The sequence below is a fragment of the Sciurus vulgaris genome (assembly GCF_902686455.1).
Source record: "Sciurus vulgaris genome assembly, chromosome: 15".
Classification (NCBI taxonomy): Eukaryota; Metazoa; Chordata; class Mammalia; order Rodentia; family Sciuridae; genus Sciurus; species Sciurus vulgaris.
In genome coordinates, this window is record NC_136476.1 from 4,907,235 (window position 1) to 4,930,443 (window position 23,209).

Sequence of the window (23,209 nt, forward strand, 5' to 3'; positions counted from 1 at the left end):
TGATGTGACTGTGTCACTGTAGTATGTCACTGTAGATTTTAAGTCCTTTGGGACTCCCATGAAGGGGTGCAATATCTGGGTCAAATAGTGGTTCCATTCCAAGTTTTCTGAGGAATTTCCATACTGCTTCTCAGATTGACTGCACCCATTTGCAATCCCACCAGCAATTATGAGTGTACCTTTTTCCTCACATTCTCTCCAATACCTATTGTTGCTTGTATTCTTAATAATAGCCACTCTAATTGGAGTGAGATGAAATATTAGAGTAGTTTCGATTAGTAATTCTTTAATTACTAAAGATGTTGAACATTTTTTCATATATTTGTTGATTGACTGTATATCTTCTTCTATGAAGTGTCTACTCAGTTCCTTAGCCCATTTATTCATTGGGTTATTAGTATTTTTGGTGTTAAGGTTTTTGAGTTCTTTATAAATTCTGGAGATTAGTACTCTATCCAGAGTGCATGTGGTAAAGATTTTCTCCCACTCTGTAGGCTCTCTCTTCATATTATTGATGGCTTCCTTTGCTGAGAGAAAGCTTTTTAGTTTGAGTCCATCCCATTTATTGCTTCTTGCTTTTATTTCTTGTGCTTTGGGAGTCTCATAAATAAGCATTTTAAATTACATACAAATCATGAAATAATTTTTAGTCATGAGATGTGAGAAATGTCAAAGAAAACACTGAAATGTCATTGTTTTAGTCAGTTGTACCTGACAAGAACAACTTGGAGGTGGAAAAGTTTATTTGGGGTTCACAGTTTCAGAGGTCTCAGTCTAAAAATTACCAGCTCCATTGCTCTGGGCCCAAAGTGAGGCAGAAGGTTAACGCAGGGAGGGGATGGTGAAGGAAAGCTGCTCCCCTCATGCTGGGTCTGGGAGCAGAGAGAGGGGAGGGGTGGGAGAGGAGCTAGGAGCCCTGGGGCAGATGCAGGAGGTGGGTCATGCCCAAAGTGACCCACCTCCTGTAGCCATGCCCTACCTGCCTATTACTACCCAGTCCATTCAAACTAGGATGTGCTGATTATGTTACATATCTCATAATCTAATCATTTTTCCTCTGAACATTCTTGTATTAACACAGGAGCTTTTGGGGGACACATCATATTCAGACCATAACATACATTATGTAAATGAATATTTCAAACTAAATTTTTACTTACAAAAATTCGTAAGGAGAGTTAAATCTTTCAAGATAAATTGTTGTGTGAGAATCATCAGCTTTCAGTGCACAAAACTTTATATATTTCAAAATAATTATCAGAGATTTATCCTACTGTTGTTAGAGTCTATAATGTACTCCTACCAGCTTCAGTAACAGTTACATCATAAGAAAGCTCCTTCTTAGAATTAAAAATTAGCAAAAATTATTTGTGATCTTATTTGTGATTATTTTCAGGAGTGACTGATATTGCTTTTAATTATGGTGATTGAGAATGAAGTTACTAAAAGAATAAGTTTTAATGGCCTTATAAAAAAATCTACAGAAAAGTGAACCAGAAAAGAAATTTATGATTAATCAAGATATTATATATAGTGCATATATAATAAAGTGTCATTATTTGTTGTAGTATAAAATTATCATGACTTCAAAATCTCAATTGTGCAATTTGTAATATTATCCATCACAACATCCATCACACTATGTATCGATATTATTCCCATATTTAATAAATAATAAAATTTGTTCTAAATAAAACTTTCTATATTTTGATATCTCTAAGTTCACTTTTCCCCTGTGTTTTTGAACATGGGTTCTGCATTTTCATCTTTCACTGAGTCCTAAAAATTCCCAAAGCTGTCCCTGATTGGGTTAGAGGAAGAAAAGGTAGAAAGCATAGAGCAAATACTTTGATTATCAGAAAAGATTTAAATGTGAAAGCAAAATGTCTACGGCAAATTTTTCTTTCTTTGAGGAATTTAAAACTATCTAAATAGTGACAAGTAATCTATCTTATATTAAAGCTTGCCTCTTTCTTTTTGAAGATAAGGCATGAGGGAACTATCTAAAATTATGGCTAATCATTTTATTTTCTCAAACTTTGGTAATTAAATTGGATTAAACAAGGTACCAATTCATGAAGATAAGTATGTGAAAATAAAAATTCAGCAACTAGGATTTGGCACGGACTTGGACATATTGGACAAAGAATTTCAATTAGCTATGCTAAATTTGTTCAATGAATGAAAGGAAACTAGATTTAAATAAACAAAATAAAACATGAGAATTATTAAAAAGATCAAAAAAGAGAAAGAAAGTATAACAAAAAGAAGAAAAAAAGGCCATTTTCCCCCTGAAGATGTGCCCCTTCAGTGCTGAATAAACCACCAGTGGTCTAAATAAATAAATAACAAATTCTAGAGATGAAAAGTAGTAGTAATCAAAATGAAAAATTCACTGGTGGACCTCAATAGCATATTTGAACTAGCCAAAGAAATAATCAGCAAGATTGATGAAGAACCAATTGAGATTAACCACCATGAGAAAAAAAGAAAAACTGAAGAAAAATGATCAGAGCTTCAGAGACCTATGGAACACAATCAAGCATACCAACATTCACATAATGAGAATACCAGAAGGACAGAGGAAAGAGAAAGAGGAAGAAAGAATATTTAAGAAATAATGGTGGAAAATTCTCCAAATTGGGGACAATAAATGATTTTAATAAGTTTACAGAATACAGGATCATAATAAAAAAATCAATTGTATTTCTACACACTACCAACGAAAAATAAAGCTATGAATTTAAGAAGAAAACATTTTCAGTCAGAAATAAAAAATAGTGATAAATTTAGCAAAAAAGTATAAAACTTACACATTGTGAACAATACCACTCCATTTAAAAAAAATCAAAGAAGATCTAAATGATTGAACAGACATCTCATGTTTATTAATTAGAAGAATTAAAACTTTTTAAGATGTCAATACCCCTGGAAGTGATTTATAGATTCATGGCAATCCCTATCAAAATTTCAGCTTCCTATAGTGCAGAAATTAACAAGTTGATCCTCAGATCTCAGGTAGAAACGCAAGAGGCTCAGAAGAGCCAAAACAATCTTTAAAAGAACATAGTTTAAAGACTCACATTTCCCAATTTCAAAACTTAATGCAAACTTATAATAATATAATCAGTATGGAAAAATATATAGATCCATGAAATAGAATTTTGGGTCCAAAAATAAACCCATAAATATATTAACAATTGATTTTCAACCAGGGTGCCAAAACAATTAAAAGAGGAATGTATGAGCTTTGCAACAACTGAATACCCACATGTAGAATAATGAAGGTGGAATCATTCCTTACAGAACATACAAAAAAACAAAACAAAACAAAACAAAACAAAACAAAAAAACACAAAACGAATCATAGATCTTCTTGTAAGTACTAAAACTATACAATTCTTAGGAGATACATGAGACAATATCTTTGTCACGTTTGATTAGGGAGTGGTTCTTATATATAACAGCAAAAGTATTAGTGATGAAAGAAAGAATATATGAATTAGACAGTAAAAGATAAATGTTAAAACTTTGCACTCAACACCATTAAAAAAGTGAAAAGACAACTCACTGAAAGGGAGATAGTATTTGCAAATCATATCTGAGAAAGGATTTGTATCTATAATATATGTAGAATGCTTCCAGGTCACTAATAAGAATATAAATAACCTAATATTCTAAAATGTGCAAAGTATCACATAGACATGTCTCCAAAGAAACTATACAAATGGGCAGTACTCACATGAACAGGTGTTCAATCTCATAAGTCATTAAAGGAATGCAAATCAATTGTCAAACATACAAGCAACAATAAGTGTTGGTGAGGATGTGGGGAAAAGGTACATTCATACATTGCTGGTGGGACTGCATATTGGTGCAACCACTCTGGAAAGCAGGATGGAGATTCCTCAGAAAACTTGGAATGGAACCACTATTTGACCAGCTATCCCACTCCTCGGTTTATACCCAAAGAACTTAAAATCAGCATACTACAGTAATGCAGCCACATCAATGTTTATAGCAGCTCAATGCACAATAGCCAAACTATGGAACCAAACTAGATGCCCTTCAATAGATGAATGGATAAAGAAAATGTGGTACATATACATGATAGAATATTACTTATCCTTAAAGAAGAATGAAATCATGGAATTTGCAGGTAAAAAGATGAATATACTAAGTGAAATAAGCCAATCCCCAAAAAACAAAGGCAGACTGTTTTCTCTGATAAGCTACTGCTGATCCATAGTGGTGAGCCATAGTGTGGTGGGTGGTAAGGAAGGAACTTTGGATTATGCAGAGGGGAGTGAGAGGAGGGGTGGGGCAGTAGGTATTGTGAAAAATAAAGAAAAACAATGCTTTGAAATAAACCAAGCACCACCAAGTGTTATATTAGAGAAAGAGCAGAGGAAAAAAATGATTGAAAAAAGAGGGAAAGAAAGGAAGGAAGAAAGAAGTGGATGAATGCCAATCAAATCCATAAGGAGGTGTCACTTTATACTCACCAGAATGGCTGTTTTAAAAGACAAATCAAGTGTTGGTGAGGATATGGAAAAATTGGAACTCTCATATTTTGTTGGTGGGAACATGAAATAGTGCACACATTTTAGAAAACTGTTCGGCAGCTTTTCAAAAAGTTGTCATAAAGTTATCATAGGAGCCACAATTCCATTCTTAGGTATATACTCAGGCTTATGGAAAGCATATGTTCACTCAAAAATCAGTACCTGATTTTAACAGTGGCACGTTTCCTATCAGTACAAGAAGGGAAACAACCCATGTGTTTACCTGTTCCCAAATCGGATAAACAAAATGTGGTGTATCCATTCCATAAAATAATAAAATAATGATCTATGCCATATCATGGATAAACTTTGAAATCATATGCTAACAAAAGAAGCCAGAAGCAAAAAAATCTGTTATTTTATTCTATTTATATAAAATGTCTAGAATAAACAAATCTATAGTCAGAAAGTAGATTAGGATTTCCAAGGTCCATGGATGAACCGAAGGGCAAATATTTGATAATGGTAGTGGATACAAAATTTCTTTTGTGAGGAAAAGGGATGAAAAATTTCCAAGAGTATATAGTGGTGGTGGTTTCATGACTGTGAATAGACTAAAGAATAAATCAAACTGTATGCTACTGACTTTATGGTATGTGAACTCTATCTCATTTGACTTACGTTTCATTAGGTTATTTTTGTTACATACTTTATGAGGAATACATGAGATTGAGTGACTTTGTTACAACCAAATACTTTTTCCATCTATTTGTCAGAATGTTTTAAGAGCATTTCATTCTATTGGAATAAAAAATATAGATGATATTGAAACCAGCTTAATTTTAGCAATAAATAATATTTGTACAAAGATAAAGAATAATGATGCCCTCATACCATTAAGATATGTATTGCTGATAAAATTTTATATTTCATATTTAAGAGTTAAATTTCTGTGTCTTGGTTCCCCTGAGTTGGAGAAATACTATTGAAGGCCAGAGGGAGTGTAGTTAATACCATCTTCAAGTATTTTTCCCCACTGGTACTTATAGGAGGGTCTACCTAGCCCAGATGCCTCCTTTCTCTTCTGGGATAATTTCTTTGGGTTGTCCTAAGTCTTTCTGGAACTGGATGTTTTTGCCTCCCTGTTTTCCATCATTATAAATAAATAAAGTCAAACATTTCTCTCACTTGTTCTCTAAAATTCACTTCATTTGGCTCTTTAATTACAAGAGAGATACTACTTTGTAATGAAAACACATGATTATGAAAAGAATCCAAACTGGTGGGAATAAACTTGAAAAGTAAAGTTGTAAAGAGCTAAAGAAAATTATCCATGATCGTACTACCTAGGAATAACTAAAGCTAACATTGGACTTTTATTTTTCAGAATTGAAATAATGCAAAATTCTTCAACATACAGCAAAGGGACTGAGCAGAGGGTCTCTCAGAGTGCTTTATTGTGTGATTTCTCACAACAAAAATAACCCATCTGTTATTATACTAGGTTTTGTGCCTCTGCCATCGACCTCCAACCTTCCCCATAGCAGGAGAGGGATCTCATTTTGGGGAATACCCTACTTTACCTGACTGCATTGACATTTCCCCCTCCCATCTTTTAGATGTCCTAGTTGGCTGCAAGTATCTAATTCTGATACACAGCCTTGGAATCCTGCCCCGAACAGCAGCTGGTTATACCAGAGGCCCCTGGGCACGGTCCAACCACATTCAAAGTCAACTCTGCTTTTCAACTGTTGATACTTGGCTTCTCTAAACTGCATGACGATCAGATCTCTGGCCTCCAGCTACATGGAGGATTGCTTCCAGAGTATTAAGTTTCCAAAAATGTGGCCTGTAATATACAGATCAAATTTAAATTGGGTGTAAACTGCTGTCTTCACTGGAGTACACATGGGTTACCCTGCCACTCCCCAATTTAGTCAATCTAACTTTGGCTGAGTCCTTTGGCAGACATGTTATTTCCAGTTTGAAGGAAACAGTCTCATTCTTCCAAAGGAGAATTCCATCAGTAGTGATATCATTTGCTCCAAGAACAAGAGAAAATCATGTGCTCTATTCTCTTGTCCAACATTTTTCCATGCAAGCAGAAAGGGTTTTCTTTGATTTTAGTATCCTTCCTTGACTAGATTTTCCTTTATTTGTAATTGAGATTTTAGCACAACCAATTTCCCAATTTTTTTTCCTAATCATTTAACTTTTGAATAAGGATTGTAACCTGACAAACATCAAAACTAACATTGGGAGCTTTCTTCTATTCACTATTTAAAACTTGATTGCACTATCATCTTAGTCTTACCATTAATTACCTAGGTGACCAAGAAAACGAAATCAGTTCTTCTCCCAGTCTGTCCTGGCTGTAAGGTGCTGTGCCTGGAAACCTGCGGGGGCGCCAGGCAACCCAACCAGTGCTTGACAAGGATCCACTGGGGGAATGATGTTTGCAAGGACTCATCGTCCCGGGAGATGCCAGATGCTTGCCTCCGGGCTCTGGTGCTTTTTCTGCATTATGTTTCTAATATTATATTACTCATACTATTCCTTGGTAGTAATCACTGAGGGTGAAGGGAATACTACAGAATTTCCCAAGAATATTAATAAAACATTAGGGACTATAACTCCTTCTCAGCCACAAGTAGTAAAAAATCTTTTACCACTGTGTGATGTGTCTTCTTCCTGGGGTGCTTGTTATGAACATGTAATGCAGTACATAAATTTGGCCACGGAACCGTCTGTCTTTCCAACCATGAGTATGCAAAAAGCACCTCCCACAGTAGCTACTAGATATGGACTAGCTTATTTTATCAATGGCAAGCCCTGGTACCCCCCTAAAGGCAAGCCCTTAGAGAGGGTAGATATAGATCTCCCCCTGTCTCTTACAGGGTGGTTTAATCCAGATGATGGTTTTGTTTATGTGTGGTGGTAAGGTAAAAGAATAAGGCTTCACAACATTCCTTCCTTCCTACAAAAAATCATTCCTATAATAAACATTGGTACACAATGCCTTGTTCTGGGAAAAGGAGCTACATAAGACAAGGTAATTTATTTAGTAAAAAAAAACTTAGCCACGGGAATCATTGGGACTGTTGCCCTCCTGTAATTTAGCAATTTAGATATTAATCAGATGGACCTAGTAGAAATGGTCATGTGAGATTATTTGTCTATCGCTTTAATCGTGAGAATAATAATAGTCTTAGGTCACATAGAGTTTAGATATTAAGGAAATAAACATTGTATTAGCTCATTGACTTAATTAAATATTTGTAATCTGTACGGTTACTGATTTCGGTAAAAACAATTTCTGCCTATGCTTTGGAAACTTCTTTGATTTTATTAATCATAAGCCTGTCATCATAGCCTGAAGAAAAGTGTATATAAACCCAGCCTTCCCCAGAATAAAGTGGGATTGATTGCACCAGAACTAGAGTCTGTGTCTTTCATTCTCCATCCATCGAGGACGCTGTCTCCCGGCGCCCCGTTTACTAGTGTGGAACCCATGGACTCCTGCTAGGGCTGGACCCCGGCAGAAACCCATTGTTAAAAAGGTTCAGCTCCAAATATCAGTTCCATAGCTTCCTGGATAAGGAGCCTGGATGTGGTACTTTAAGTAATTTCTCAGTGTCAGTCTGTCTATAACATGGAGGTAGCAAAGATCTATTTCAGAGAGAGTGGTTGTGAGGATTGAATAAACAAAATCTGACACCCAAACCTTCATATGTCCTCCCTGCCAGACTAATTCTTCAATCTGTTTCAAAAGAACCCTCCCAACCCTCTCCTAAAGAAGGCAGCCCAATCTAGTTTGCAACAATGACAAACCAGAAGTGTCCAACAGCCTGCACCATCCTACCCCACAGAAACTGCTTGAGGAGCTCACTGCCACTCCAGGTTAGGGTTTTTGAAAGCATGCTCTGCAGAGCAGCTGGTCTGCAAGTCAAGGTGAGAAAAAGTTTCCATGGGAAGTAAAGTGGTAAGTGCTTCACATCATAGCCTGGGCAGGGGGGGTCACAGTGCAGATTAACTTGCTAGAGCTTCTGAAACACAAACAAACAACAAACCTCACAATAGACAAGTACCTTTAATCCAGTATTTTACATAAACTCCCGTCCCTTTCTCATATAAAGCAACTTTGATTAGCTCATGACACATATTGTGGTTAGCTCACTAAGCCTTAACCAAGTCAGCCTCCTCCCCCTTTTTGGCAATAGATCATGATTTAGAAGTTTGAGTCAGAGGAAATACATCATAGGCTAATATAGAACACACTGCTCTAACTTTTGATATGCCGTGCATGCGGTTAACACAGAAGTCAGACCTGTAAACAGGCTATCAAAATGAGGTTTGGCGGATGCATAAGGTCACAGAGACCCATACATTGAGTATTTGGTTTACAAGCCTGGATTTTTTGTTTTGAACCCTAGGTGTGAACGAGGAATTGGGGTGAAGAGTGTCTTCATGTAGAGCCCTGGGTTCTGCTACTGCCGCATTCGTCTTAGGGAGCCATCTCTGCATGTAAGCTCTGCTTTCTAGACCTGGGGAAATTAACTAGATTCCCCACCACAGGCGACCGCTTCATGGAATGAATAGGAGCGAAGGACGAGGCTGCCCCCCAGTGGGACACTCGCAAAGAGCAGCGACGCTTCCAGGCACCTTCCACCTGATTTCCAGGAAATGAATGGGCGCCGCATTTCCAGCGTTAGCAGGCGAGCTTCACCGCCCCCGACCACCCGCTTACTGCTCCGAGGGACGCTGGGGGAGGGTCGTGGGGTGCAGGGTGCCGAACTTTGACCAGTGTCGGGTGGTGGCGGTGCTGGAGATGCGTAACAAGAACAGGCTAACGCAGGTCTATCTAGCAACCATTGGGCCCTGTGAACTGCCTCTGGTTAAATCCACATTCGGGATTCTGGCCCGGGAGAGTCTGCCTGGGAGGCCCGAGAAAACTGGCAAACTGGGGTGGGTTTGAATTTCTACCCAGTGGTATTTTCATTATTTGGTAAATTTGGGTGTTCTGGACTGGAAAACGACTTGCTCTTTTCCTTTCCGGAATCCCCTCCTGGTCGAGGGAACCCAGAAGCAGCTCTCCTGGCGCTGCATTCAGGCAGCCCCTTATGGGGCTCCCGAGGCTCCAGCAGCAGCCGCGCCCCGACACCGGGCACCCGCCTGGGGTTGGCTCCGCCGCCACCGCGGTTTCCCAATGGCCAGGTGGAGCGCCCTTCATCTGGCTTCTCTGAGACAGGAGTCAGTCAGAAGTCCAAAGCATCTGAATCTGAAGATAAAAAATGTTAAGAAAAAGTACTAGAAACATGTCAAGAAATATTCCACTCTGACACACACATACACTGACAGGTGGGGACACACACACACGGAAAAAAAAAAAAAAAAAAAAAAAAAAGTAAAGCTATAATAATGAGCACAATAAGTACTCAAGCAAAAGAATTATAATAATATTAATAATAAAGTTACCTCTTCCGAAGGTCCTGAATGAATCCTCCTTTTCCACATGGGGTCAAGGCATACAGGTGGCCCCTTACATTACCTCAGGGAAGCTGAAGGGCGCTCCACCTGGCCATTGGGAAACCGCGGTGGCGGCGGAGCCAACCCCAGGCGGGTGCCCGGTGTCGGGGCGCGGCTGCTGCTGGAGCCTCGGGAGCCCCATAAGGGGCTGCCTGAATGCAGCGCCAGGAGAGCTGCTTCTGGGTTCCCTCGACCAGGAGGGGATTCCGGAAAGGAAAAGAGCAAGTCGTTTTCCAGTCCAGAACACCCAAATTTACCAAATAATGAAAATACCACTGGGTAGAAATTCAAACCCACCCCAGTTTGCCAGTTTTCTCGGGCCTCCCAGGCAGACTCTCCCGGGCCAGAATCCCGAATGTGGATTTAACCAGAGGCAGTTCACAGGGCCCAATGGTTGCTAGATAGACCTGCGTTAGCCTGTTCTTGTTACGCATCTCCAGCACCGCCACCACCCGACACTGGTCAAAGTTCGGCACCCTGCACCCCACGACCCTCCCCCAGCGTCCCTCGGAGCAGTAAGCGGGTGGTCGGGGGCGGTGAAGCTCGCCTGCTAACGCTGGAAATGCGGCGCCCATTCATTTCCTGGAAATCAGGTGGAAGGTGCCTGGAAGCGTCGCTGCTCTTTGCGAGTGTCCCACTGGGGGGCAGCCTCGTCCTTCGCTCCTATTCATTCCATGAAGCGGTCGCCTGTGGTGGGGAATCTAGTTAATTTCCCCAGGTCTAGAAAGCAGAGCTTACATGCAGAGATGGCTCCCTAAGACGAATGCGGCAGTAGCAGAACCCAGGGCTCTACATGAAGACACTCTTCACCCCAATTCCTCGTTCACACCTAGGGTTCAAAACAAAAAATCCAGGCTTGTAAACCAAATACTCAATGTATGGGTCTCTGTGACCTTATGCATCCGCCAAACCTCATTTTGATAGCCTGTTTACAGGTCTGACTTCTGTGTTAACCGCATGCACGGCATATCAAAAGTTAGAGCAGTGTGTTCTATATTAGCCTATGATGTATTTCCTCTGACTCAAACTTCTAAATCATGATCTATTGCCAAAAAGGGGGAGGAGGCTGACTTGGTTAAGGCTTAGTGAGCTAACCACAATATGTGTCATGAGCTAATCAAAGTTGCTTTATATGAGAAAGGGACGGGAGTTTATGTAAAATACTGGATTAAAGGTACTTGTCTATTGTGAGGTTTGTTGTTTGTTTGTGTTTCAGAAGCTCTAGCAAGTTAATCTGCACTGTGCCCCCCCCCCCCCCTGCCCAGGCTATGATGTGAAGCACTTACCACTTTACTTCCCATGGAAACTTTTTCTCACCTTGACTTGCAGACCAGCTGCTCTGCAGAGCATGCTTTCAAAAACCCTAACCTGGAGTGGCAGTGAGCTCCTCAAGCAGTTTCTGTGGGGTAGGATGGTGCAGGCTGTTGGACACTTCTGGTTTGTCATTGTTGCAAACTAGATTGGGCTGCCTTCTTTAGGAGAGGGTTGGGAGGGTTCTTTTGAAACAGATTGAAGAATTAGTCTGGCAGGGAGGACATATGAAGGTTTGGGTGTCAGATTTTGTTTATTCAATCCTCACAACCACTCTCTCTGAAATAGATCTTTGCTACCTCCATGTTATAGACAGACTGACACTGAGAAATTACTTAAAGTACCACATCCAGGCTCCTTATCCAGGAAGCTATGGAACTGATATTTGGAGCTGAACCTTTTTTTACAATGGGTTTCCAGGCATAGCACCTTGTAGCCGCGACAGACTTGGAGAAGAACTGGTTAATGTTAATGATTACCTGAGTAATTAATGATGAAGAGTGGAAGTGAAAGACTGTCTCCTCTCCAGGAGTGAGAAGAAGTGTGCAATGTCAATTTTTGGTGGTAAGCAGACTGTGATTCTTCAAAAGATATATTGACTGAAAAAAAAATAGGGTTATGAATGTAGCTTGTCTATAAGGTACTCACTTGCCTAGCATGTCAGGACCCTGAATTGAAACCCCAGTACTGGAAAATAAAAACATAAATAACAAAATTTTTAAAAAACATGGGATGTAGAACACCAAGAATAAACCCTAATCTAAACTCTGGACTTGAAGAGACCAATGTGACATGGGCATCCATTGATTGCAACAAATGTTACCACTGTGGTTTGGGATGTCCATATTGGAAGAGGCTGTGCATGCATTAAAATAGATGTTATTTGGGAAATATAAGTTCTTTCCAGTTAGTTTTGCTGTGAACCTGAAACTGACATAATAAGTAAAGTCTATTGGACGAGGCAGAGGAGGTGGGGGAGAGGACTAAGAGGAAGAGCCCAATATCAAAAAGTTGGCATCAGTGCCTTGAAGTGTGACCTGGTCCCTTTTACCCTCCCTCCTGTCAGAATTATTACTCGGTCCTTTATCTAAGTTCCCATTATGTATTATTCTTACCATTTATAGGTTGCACCACATTATATCATAGTTTTTTTCAGGTCTCAGTTCCTGAACCCTGACTTTCCCAAGGGCAAAGGCAATGTAGTATTTTGTGGTATTGCTATAGTACTAGACATATGACATAGCAGAGTTTAATAAATGTTTGGTGTGTGAATGTACAAAGGAACCTCCTATGGCTATTGCTTTTCAATGAAGTTTTAAAGGATTTTGCCAGAATATGCTGTTTGACTTTCAGAATCTTGAAAACAGCTGCCTCTGTGTAGCTAATCCCAGAGACAGTGGTCCAGAAGAGAGTGAGAAAACATTGAAACATTGAAGAAAGTTTCAAGGAAATTAAGAACATAGGAGAAGCCTTACATATTAACATATTACTCTAGTAGAGTTTGGGGAAAATAACTCCTCCTTGGAGACAATATAAGCAAATGCAGTGTGAAGTCGACCAGAATTCTGTGTGGTGACATCAGTCAGCTGGGGAATTGTCAGGTATGGTGAATGGAAGAGCTCACTGGACAGAAACCACTTCCCAATGGCTTCCTGAAGTGCCACAGGCTTTAAGGTTTAATAAATGTAAATATGTGAACTGAATTATGGAAGAGCTCACTACAGAAACCACTTCCCAATGGCTGCCTAAAGTGCCACAGGCTTTGAGGTTTAATAAATGTAAATATGTGAACTGAATTCCTGGGAAAGATGACATTTTACCTTATTATTACTCATTTATACCTTCATAGGAAGCATATGTAGTTCATAGTTCTTAAAAGCAAACTTTAAGAGAAACGTACAGAAAGACTATAGACCCTGATAATAAGAGTGGAAAGGGAAGTTTAAGAGGTAATTGGGCACTAAATGTAAATTTTCTTTAATTTAAAAAAAACGCCAGCATTTAGTGGACAAAGTGAATATTCTCAACTACACAACTGCTTTAGTTTTAGGACTAGGGCATCATTGTTTTAAAATTTAAAAATCATGTGTAAGTATTGTTTAAAATAGGAGAATTGAAAATGCAGGGGTTTTATGAGTCAGTGCCCTGCTCCTTTCTGCCTAATCTAGAAGAGTCACTTAGCCTCTCTGAACTTTGGTTTTTTTCCATTGAGAAAGTAAACACAACAATACCTCCCTGGCTTTCCTCACAGGCTGGTTGTAAAAGTTCATGAAGATCCTTGTGAGTACAATGTTTTATAATCTGGACAAATGTATGATGTATAATTGATGTTAGTATAGGAAGGATAAGTGCTATAAAGCTCTGCTACTCATTGTCAGTGGAGTTTATTGTTGATGGTATAAAAACAGTGTTGTGCCTTGAGTCTCTTGTTCCTTTAAGTTTTGAAGGAACTTCTACTAGGTTTTGGAAATGAATTTTATTAACCTTTAAATGAAACTAAGTGTAGGTTTCAACTCTAGGCACACATACACGCCAATGATGCCATTTTAAAAAAGAACAGATGTTCTTTGGCCATCTTCTCATGGATTGTTAATTTGTATCAGTAAATTGGGGAGATGGGCAGGGAAGCCTTGGTAGGGAGTATGATGGATTCCATCAGTTGGGATCCATAGTCTCTGATATGTTCCACAGATTTCTTGGCAATCAACAAATGCTAAGAGGTTCTGGACCTCTCCTCTATATTCCTGTATCCTTTAAACTATGTAGGACATATCTCTGCAGCTCATGAGTTCCTTCATGGCAGAGCCTGTGGCTTAGAGATGTGTGTGTCCTAATCTGCATCAGTAAATATTTGTTAAACAAAAACTTGGCTGAAGCTGCATATCAGAGACAAGAGGAAGTGACCCCATTTGTCAGATTTTTGCCTTTAAGACAGGTACCAGCTCCTGCCTAATTGGAAGGAGACTTTGCCTGGAGCAAGGTCTTCTTACGTAGTCAAAGTAGATCAAGGAGGAATGCTGGCCATGACTGTCAAATAAAGGGCTTTAGGGCTTAAGAAAATCATGAGACAGCTGACATGAGGATCAAGAGCTCTACACATTAGCAGGATGATTATACAACACAGGTCTTCTCAAAACCCTGGCTAGAACCCAACCACCAACGACTGAGGGGATCAGTTATTTAGCATGTTGTTTATAAGGCAGATTTCCATTACTATCACAAAACACCTTAGTTAATAAGCTTATAAATAGGAAAGGTTCATATTGGTTCACAGTTTTGAAGGCTTCAGTCTATGGTTGTTGGCTCTTTATCTTTTGGGCTGGTGGCAATGAGAGCACATCATGATGACAACGTGTGCAGAGGAAACTTCTGACCTTGTGGTGAGAGGTGAAAGTGATAAAGAAGGAGAAGTTGGGTCTCACTGTCCCCTTCAAGGTTAAGCATCAATGAATGGAGGATTTCCCACTAGGCCCCACCTCATCTCAACAGCACTACTCTTAGGAACAAGCCTTTACCACATGCGCTTATGGTGATCATTCCCATTGCAAAATAAAGCTCACTGCAATATATTCCTGGTTAGGAAAAGTCATGTATTTGTCACAAAATTCATAAAGTAGACTGGAACTGTTTATACTTTAGATTGAGTAAGAAGAAGCAAGGTCAAAATAATGAACGAAAGGTTGAAATTAAAGAAGGAAATGATTGATCCTTGGATTTCAAAATACTAGATTGATTTATCAAAGGATGTGTGTTTGCACATTATTAGAGCATGTCCCAAAAGTCTTGGGACAGTTTTAGCTTCATTAAGTAAAAAATCTTCAAGAGTATAATTAATGATCTTATTCAAGAAACATGTTTTTACTGTGTGATAGCTTAAATAAAAAGAAAAGCAGTTCCCAGAAAAATAGATGCTGTAATCCTAACCCCAAGATCAAAGTTTTAATTATATACATTTATTTTGTACTTACTTTGGTGAATACTGAATAATGAATTATTCATTTTAATTATTTCAGTCAAACCTTTTGAGGCAACATATTACAGGTAGACTAGAACAAAAAGAAATTTACCATTAATCATTTAAAAAGTTAAGTGTAAAAGAACTTAAAGTTTTACATGTGAGTTAATTTAAGGCAAAATCAGTCTGTAGATAAGATGAATTTGAGGACATAGGTGACCTAATAGTGTAAATGTCTGGGTATAAGCAAGAATTGCAGGCAGTATGTGGAGACTTTCAAGGTATGGAATTGGTGGAATGCATACAAGTCAAGGACTCCTATAGTAAAGAGAGACTCAGGTAAAACCTGGATCACAGAACAAACAGGAAGGTTCCCCAGGTAATACGTACTATGAGGAAAGGGTAGAGTGGGAATGGAACATCAGGCCTGGGCTGGGGACCTGCTGGTTGGTGGGTGGGAAGGAAGGGACTGTGGGCACACCCTCCTCAGACACTCAGAACCCTTTGTGACTCTTCCATGCTCTGTGATGCAGGCCTGGGACTATAGGCAAGCCCAGGCACCCTCAGGGCTCAGATGCCTCAGGCAATCGTGCGATTCAGATGATGGAGAATCTTTTCTCTTTTCTGGAAAGCAATACTGGGCCATGGCTCAGCCCTGCCTTAGACTTTTTGGATACTGTCCCCAGCAGCATCTTTATAGCTGGGGTGGTATTGCTCCTTCTGCACCTGTGCTACCTGGTGCTGAGAGTGTTTTTACCCACACTCTGGAAAAAAACCGACATCCCAAAGGTAGGGATTCACTACAGAGGTTGTTCTCGTCTTCCCATTTCCATTCTCACATTGGTAAATGAGTTGGGTTGGTTCAGAGAGGCACGTGAGGTGGGAAGATGGAGGAGAGGATGAAACTACACTCTTCAGGGGAAGAGATCAGGGGTCCAGGGAGGATCAAGGCTTCCAACTGAAGCTCACAGACTATTTTGGGGTTGTGGTGGGGTTTCCAGGAGAAAATGCCAAACAGTAACCTGGGGTCCTGATTGACATCATTACTTATCATGGGTTCTCAGAAGAAGGGTCTCTCCTGACACTTGATCCTCAGCCCCATTCCCATCTCACCTAAACCACATCAAGCCTTCCTTCAAGTTGGGCTGGTCAGGAGAGCAGTGCTGACATCTGCGGGCCTCTGATCAGAGGCTGGAGGCTTAGCTCTGCCTCCAGGACTTAGGGTCCTCTGGGGGAGCACAGATGTGACTGTTGGCTCAGATTCTATGGTCTCCTTCAGCAGAGGACATCTGACAGAATGTCAGTCAGAATGTGGAGCTCACAGGCAAAATGCTCTCTTAAGCTTTCTAAAGAAGGAAAATTGAAAATATTGTATTACTCTTGCTGGGGTCCAGTCCTAGCAGCAGTCGGGGGTCCGGGGTGGATGGGAGGCGTCGGCACGGTGGAGAAACAGCACACAGAGACACCAAGTGTTCTGAGGCTGAGTCTGAATCTTTATTGTTCACAGAGTCTTTTTATATGTTTTCTCTTTGGTATTGATTACATCATTTCATGGCTAAATCAAGGAAATATTGAGTAAAAAATCTTCAAGAGGATAATTAATGACCTCATTCAAAAAACATGTTTTTACTGTGTGATAGCTTAAATGAAAAGAAAAACAGTTCCCAGCAAGGAAGAGGGGACCATGCTGCATTTAGTTTTAATTTCCCTGAAAGAATAGGACATTAAGTTTCTGTAGAAGTTACCCCTTCCAAGAACTCTAATGTTAGTTAATAACAATGAAATTTTTTTGTTATTACTAACAGAGAATAGAGGAATCAGGGTATAGTTGATATTTATTCTATTTCATGAACTCAATGGCAGACTTAAAACTCTAAATAGACATAGGAAGAATGCAAATCATACTTATGATTAACCTATTTATTTATTGAGTGGGGAAAATATCCCTAAACTTAATCATAAACACTAAGAAAGCAATGAAGACCAAACACCACATCAAAGCTCAGAGGAATACACTCTCATATATAACTTTTTGAGACTCTGTATACTAAAAGAAATCACCGGCTCCTTACAAATTTGAGCAAATCATAATAGCTTATTTATGATTTTATCTAAGTATCAAACTTTATTGTATGTTATTTTGTGTCCCAACACCATGAAATCTCCCCAGTATTCTCTATAATCTGAATTTAAGGATATATTGATTATTAGCAATAAAAGAAACTGCATATGGAGACATCCCATGCCCATGGCTCCCAAGAGGAAGGATGATCCTTCATCAGACCCCTGTCAAGTGTTGGAGTGGTAGGAAATAGATGTGGAATACCCTAAAAAGTTAAATGTAGGAACAAATCTCTGTTAATTAAGTGTAGAGTAATAATAATCGTGAATGATGGATATCTGAGCTTCCTAGAAAGAGGAACAGTTGAAGGGAGTCCCAGCCCCTCATTTTATCATTTTTGTTCTCAGAAAAAGAGCAGAGTCAAGAAGAGAAGAAGTGGAACATTTAAAGGTATGTTTCTTCCTATTTGACCTGAACACTCCAACACTTCGCATCCCTTCCATGAGGCCTCAGGCCCAGGATCTCTGAGGATGTCAGGTTCTATCCAGAGTCTCTCTCAGGAAACAGAACCTCAGAGGAGAGGCTCAGGACATGGTGGGACCTTAGACACTGCTCAGAGGGTCTGCTGTGCCCTCCTGGGAACAGTGATGGAATGGCAGTGGGTGCTGCTCCATAGGTGACAAGGTGAGAGGTTGAGGAAGGACGTGCTTGGTTTGAAGTCAGAACTTTTCCCCTGACATTGTGGAAATGTACTTTATTTCCTGGGTAATCAGACCCATCTCTGAAGAAACTGCTGACTTCAGTGCTTTCCCTGCTAGTTTGGAGCCTCTAACGAGATTACATGTGTGAAGAACTTCATCACTGAAGCCACAGGCATGAAAGCCTTCTTCATATTATTGTTCGCAGTTTCACTTTGTCTGCAGATTCTAGGGGGTTTCCAACCTGGATATTAATAAGCATTTCTATAAAATGACCCCTGTGTGTTTGTACCTTCATCGCGTATAACCCAGTGTCCTGGTTTTCCAGATCAGAGAACTCGCCAGAGAGAACCAAACGAGTGGAAGAAGCTGCTTTCTGCTTTCACAAGGTGATGAGTCATTTCTCCCCATCTTCCCTGGTCCCTTTCTCCCACATTCTGTGCATTCCCCAGGGATTCAGTGCAGCTTGCCCTTCTCACAGGGAGGGGGAGCCAGAGCAACAGGTGTGTGAGTGAAGGCCTTGGGAGGGGCTGGAGCCTGTTGTGAGGTGGTGGATGTGGGCACTGTGAAGGAGAAGGAGGCTTCAGGTGACCCGCACACCAGTAGAACTGCAGACCTCCTTTCCCTGTGCTGTCCAGGTTACAGCTTTGCACTCTGTGTCTCTTACAGCCCCCAGGGCCAGCGTCATGATGTTGCCTCCTTGCAGCAACTGTTAAATCCAGACATCCTCTGTGAGATGGTTAACATGTCAATGGCTGAGGTCAGTCAACTACTATCTCTGGCATCCTTGCAAAATGTTGCACCCACTCAGACTCCTTTGGAATCCACAGCTTATGTGAGCGAATCGTCACCTTCCAAGACCCCCAGTCTCTCCTCAGTCCCTGCAGAGGAGCTGTTGCCAGCCTCTCTGCCTAAGCTTTCTCCACCTGCCCCATTCCCTCTCTCACCTAACAAGGTCACCCCCTCAGCTGACCTACTCTCACCCTCCCCATCGGGTGACTCTCTGCCACCAGCGCCTCTGCCTCCCTTGGATTCCAAGTCCCCAGGGGGCCCATTTCCACCCTCACCACCTTCCCTTCCCCCTCCCACACCACATCACACTCAGGAAGCAGGAACTCTTCTCCCACAAGACGCCGCTCCGTCTGTGGTGAGCAGTCCTGCTGGCTTGTCCACTTCTGTCCCACCAAGAGGCATGGACCATTCCAGCACGGAGCCTCCTGCCAAGAACGTGCTCTCTTCCAGTTTGGCAAAAGATGGTGTGAAACAGTCCTTTCTCGCCCTCCATTCGGAGAACTTATTTGGGGGAGACACTGCAGCCTACCTTGTAGAGACTTGTAACATCTGGTTTCTGCCCCCTGCTGTTCTGACATGCCTGGAGAGACAAATCAAAAAGAGGGGTGATTTCCTCATGTGGAAAGAAAAGGGAAAGAAAGCAGAATCTTTTCCAAAACAACATAAGCCAAACTACCAACTATTTTCTTCAGGGAAAAGGTCAGGGTCAAGTGCTGATCAGCGTGACTCGGCCCTCTCCCTTCCTTTATGGAGCAGAAAAGGTAAATCAGAGGAACCTCAGGTGCATCCGCAGTCCCCGTATCCTGAGAGCACTGAGGACCATTTACAGCAAAAATACACCCAGCTTTTCTGGGGTCTGCCAACTCTATACCCCAAGTCCCTGAAAACTACTGTACCTTCTTCAGGTGACTGCTCCTCAGCCTTTGTCTGCTTCAATACTGCACCCAACACCTCCACACGCCCCAAATCCCCAGTCCTTCCCCATGCCCCACCTGTGCTCTTGCCTGCGAGCCAACCTCAACCCTTGCCCCAAACCCGTTGCCAGTCTCAGTCCCAACATCTCTCCCTTGTCCGTGTCCGGACTAAGCTTCGGCTTCAGTCCCCACTTCCAATCCTGCTGTCACCTCCTAAAAAGCAATTTAGGAACTGTGGAGTGTGTTTTCTTGGACCTCAGAATGAGGCGCTATCTCTGGCGCCATCTGAAATCCGTAAACTGGAATACAATGTGTTACAAAAAACACAGGAAAGTTTATGGGGCTTACCCTCTGTGGTCCACAAATCCCAGGAGGAATTTTGCCCTCCAGCTCCCAACATTTCGTTGTTCAGCCAGCCCTCCAAGGCTCATGCTCCAATCTCCATCCTTCTTGGAGATTTTCCCCTCGCAAACGATGTTCAGAAGAAACTAGACCACCACCTTCGAAAGAGGCGCATCCAACACTTGTGGGGTCTGCCCCGCAGAGTCTATGCATCCCTATCGCTGATGCGTCCTCAAGGAGATATTCCTGAGACCTCTCAGTCAAAGAGCAGTCATGGCCTCTCAAGAATGTCTTTGGTTAAGAGTCAAAACACCAAAGATATGAATAAGTGGGGCTCGAGTCAACCCAGGAGTCTCCATGACAGGAGCTCAGGAATGGTTCCTCTAGAGATGCGAGTGAGGAAAGGACAGAGAAAGAGTACCAAGATTGACCAAAACTGTCATGTGTCCAGTGACCGAGAGGAGACTCCAGATAATGTTCTGGGGTCTTCCTCAAGGAAAGACCGAGAACGTTACTTGCAGTGTCCATCAGGGAGAACTTCAGGGATCTCAATGGTGAGCCCACTTCAGAAAGATCTTGAAAATGCCCTGAAAGTCCACCTGAGCAAGAAGTTTGAGGAAATCAGTGAGGGTCAGATTCCTGACACTGTACATAGATCATGGCATTCTATCAAGTTCTCAATGCCTGTTACTGAGAAATCCACCAGAAAAATGAGACAAAAACCTATGGTGCCACCCAGGATGGACAGCTGCCTCAATACCACCCAGGATATTTCCTTTCTTGGTCCTGGCAAACGGAAGATGTTGGAAGACCATATTACACTCTTTCATAAGAGGTTTGTATATGGGCTTCCCATCAGGGTCCAGGAATCCATAGAGATGTTCAGTGACAAAGATTCATGTCACTTCCTTTCCCGCTCCAACTTTCCCTCTTGTGCCACCATTATTTCTGGGGTGGATTCTAAACATAGCTCTTCCATGACCCTTGGAGGAAGATGTAATGCTTTTCATGGAGAACAAGAGAAAACCCAAAATTCAGTTCCCATTCTAGTTGATTCTTTCCCTGACACCTCAACCATGGTCAAGAAGGAACAGGGGATCGTGATCCAACCACTCTTGGACATCAAACATGAGCACGTAGAGGATCTTCCCAGAGTAAAGGCTAGCAAACCATCTCTTCTGTGTCAGACACACAGCACCATAGGCAAAACCAAACCACTTGTAGCAGCCAATAGATGCAGCCCAAAGCTGCCCACGAGGCAAGCCGGGGCTGGATCTCAGCAAACACAGAAGGGACTGGGTTCCAGCTATAGTGTAGAAATGCCTCAGGGCAAAAGGATGACATGGGGAAGTTCTTCCCTGTCTAAGATGTCTGAGAAATCCAGGGAGACACTGAAGGCACAGGAGCTCTGTGCTTGTCAATCACAACCCACTAGTGTCTTGACAACTAGAATGTCAGAGAGTTCCCCAGTGTCTGATGTGCAAGTAGAAATGGCCCTGACTCCTGAAAATCCCCCAAGAGGAACATCAACAGGGCGAGATCCTGAACTATCAGACCTTAACAGTCCATTTTCTGGTGAGTTAATGGTTGAAACAAAGAAGCAGGAGCATAGCCAGAATGAAGGCCATCGCAGTGGCATGGCCCTTGTTTCCGATGACTTGACTTCCAAGACCTTCCTTACACATGACCAGGGCACTGCCAATGGCAACATGTCAGTTTCCCAGGTCCTGCATGTCCACCTGGACAGCACACAGACCAGCATGGAGCATGGGCAGGGGCCCTGGCTCCCTGAGCTTGACTTGCACAAGGGCCAAGATAAGAATTGCCCAGCAGCTGCTAAGAGCATGACCCCCATGGGACCCAAAACAGATGAGCTTGGTGGAGGGGATGCAGGGTTGGGCACATGCCCGCCGAGGAGGAGAAGCCTCCACCCTCAAGATAGGACATTCAAGGGGACACTTGGGAGCAGGTCCCGCTCAGCCCAGTCACTGAAGGAAGAGCCTGCTCCTGAAAACCTCAAAAACCGGATGAAGTCCTTTTTTCAAAGGTTTTATCCTAGTATAAAAGGCAAAGGGCAAGATGGTTCCCTGGAAAAGGGTAGTTCCCCATCATCACCTGTGCAGTCTAGAGGCCTAGTCCGAAGGAAAGCTGCCTTTACTGGGAATATTGGAGACCCCAAAACCATGAGAGACAATGAGAAGTTCCTAGAGAAGAAACGTGGGCACCGGCATGGAGTAGAGGTCACCTGCTCCCAAGAACCACATTTGTCCTCCATGAAGTCTGGGAAAACTCAGTCAAAGGCAGGACTTCAGGTCAAGACAGAATCCGTCCAAGTACAACCCTTCCATTACAGGGCTGCTTGCTCTAATATAACAAGGGTCAAGTCCTCAAGTCAAGAATCAGGCCTTGCTGGCCAGAGCTGTCTTACAAGGAATAAAGGGATTAGAGACTTGGAAAGAGAGCCACCAAACATTGAGGCATTTAGGGATAAAAAGCAATTCCCACCCATGCCACACAGGGATCCCAAGTCCCATCCAAGTCTCACCCGTGGACATCAAGTGGGCCAGGTGCCTTTGCCTGCCCCCACCCCTGCTAAAGTCACTGCTTTGGGAGATTTTTCCCTACTATTTAAAGAGAAAATTCTTATCCAACATTTTCAGGGAGGAAAATTTCCTTCTGCCTAATAATTATTGCTGATGGAGATTACTGATTGTTCCCAGTAAATTTTCTTACCAGAATTGTGTGTTTTCTGTGTACTTTGTTTGGTTTTGAGTGGGTTGTGTTTTGGGAAAGAGAAAAGTTAAGTTCTTATTTGTTGCCTGCATTGGCTCTGCAAGATGACATGTTCCCTAGAACTCTTTTTGAAGTCAGTGTATCACCTGCACCTGAATCCCCTCTCTTCCTTTGTGAAGTCGAAGGAAGTGGCTGTTTCCAACCTCTTAACTTAGCCTTAATGACATTGTATGACATTGTACACCTTCTCCCCTCATTGATGGGGCAGTAATGGAGATAAGGCTTGCATACCTGAAGAGAGAATCAAGGGCAAGTACATTTTTTTAAGAATAGAGTGACTTAGTCATTTTTAAATAAATGTTGTCACTGAC

The 23,209-nt window shown here is 41.7% G+C and overlaps 1 protein-coding gene across 1 annotated transcript; it reads left to right on the forward strand.

The window, feature by feature from the left end:
* Positions 1-9,192: 9,192 nt before the first annotated feature.
* LOC306644931 (spermatogenesis-associated protein 31D1-like) lies at positions 9,193-22,913 on the forward strand (the record flags this gene model as incomplete). The annotated part of the gene is made up of 4 exons (XM_079112173.1): positions 9,193-9,470; positions 10,059-10,252; positions 10,472-10,723; positions 18,696-22,913. 4 exons carry the CDS (start codon positions 9,193-9,195, stop codon positions 22,787-22,789), a joined length of 4,818 nt encoding a protein of 1,605 aa, XP_078968299.1. The 3' UTR covers positions 22,790-22,913.
* Between the last annotated feature and the right edge of the window lie 296 nt (positions 22,914-23,209).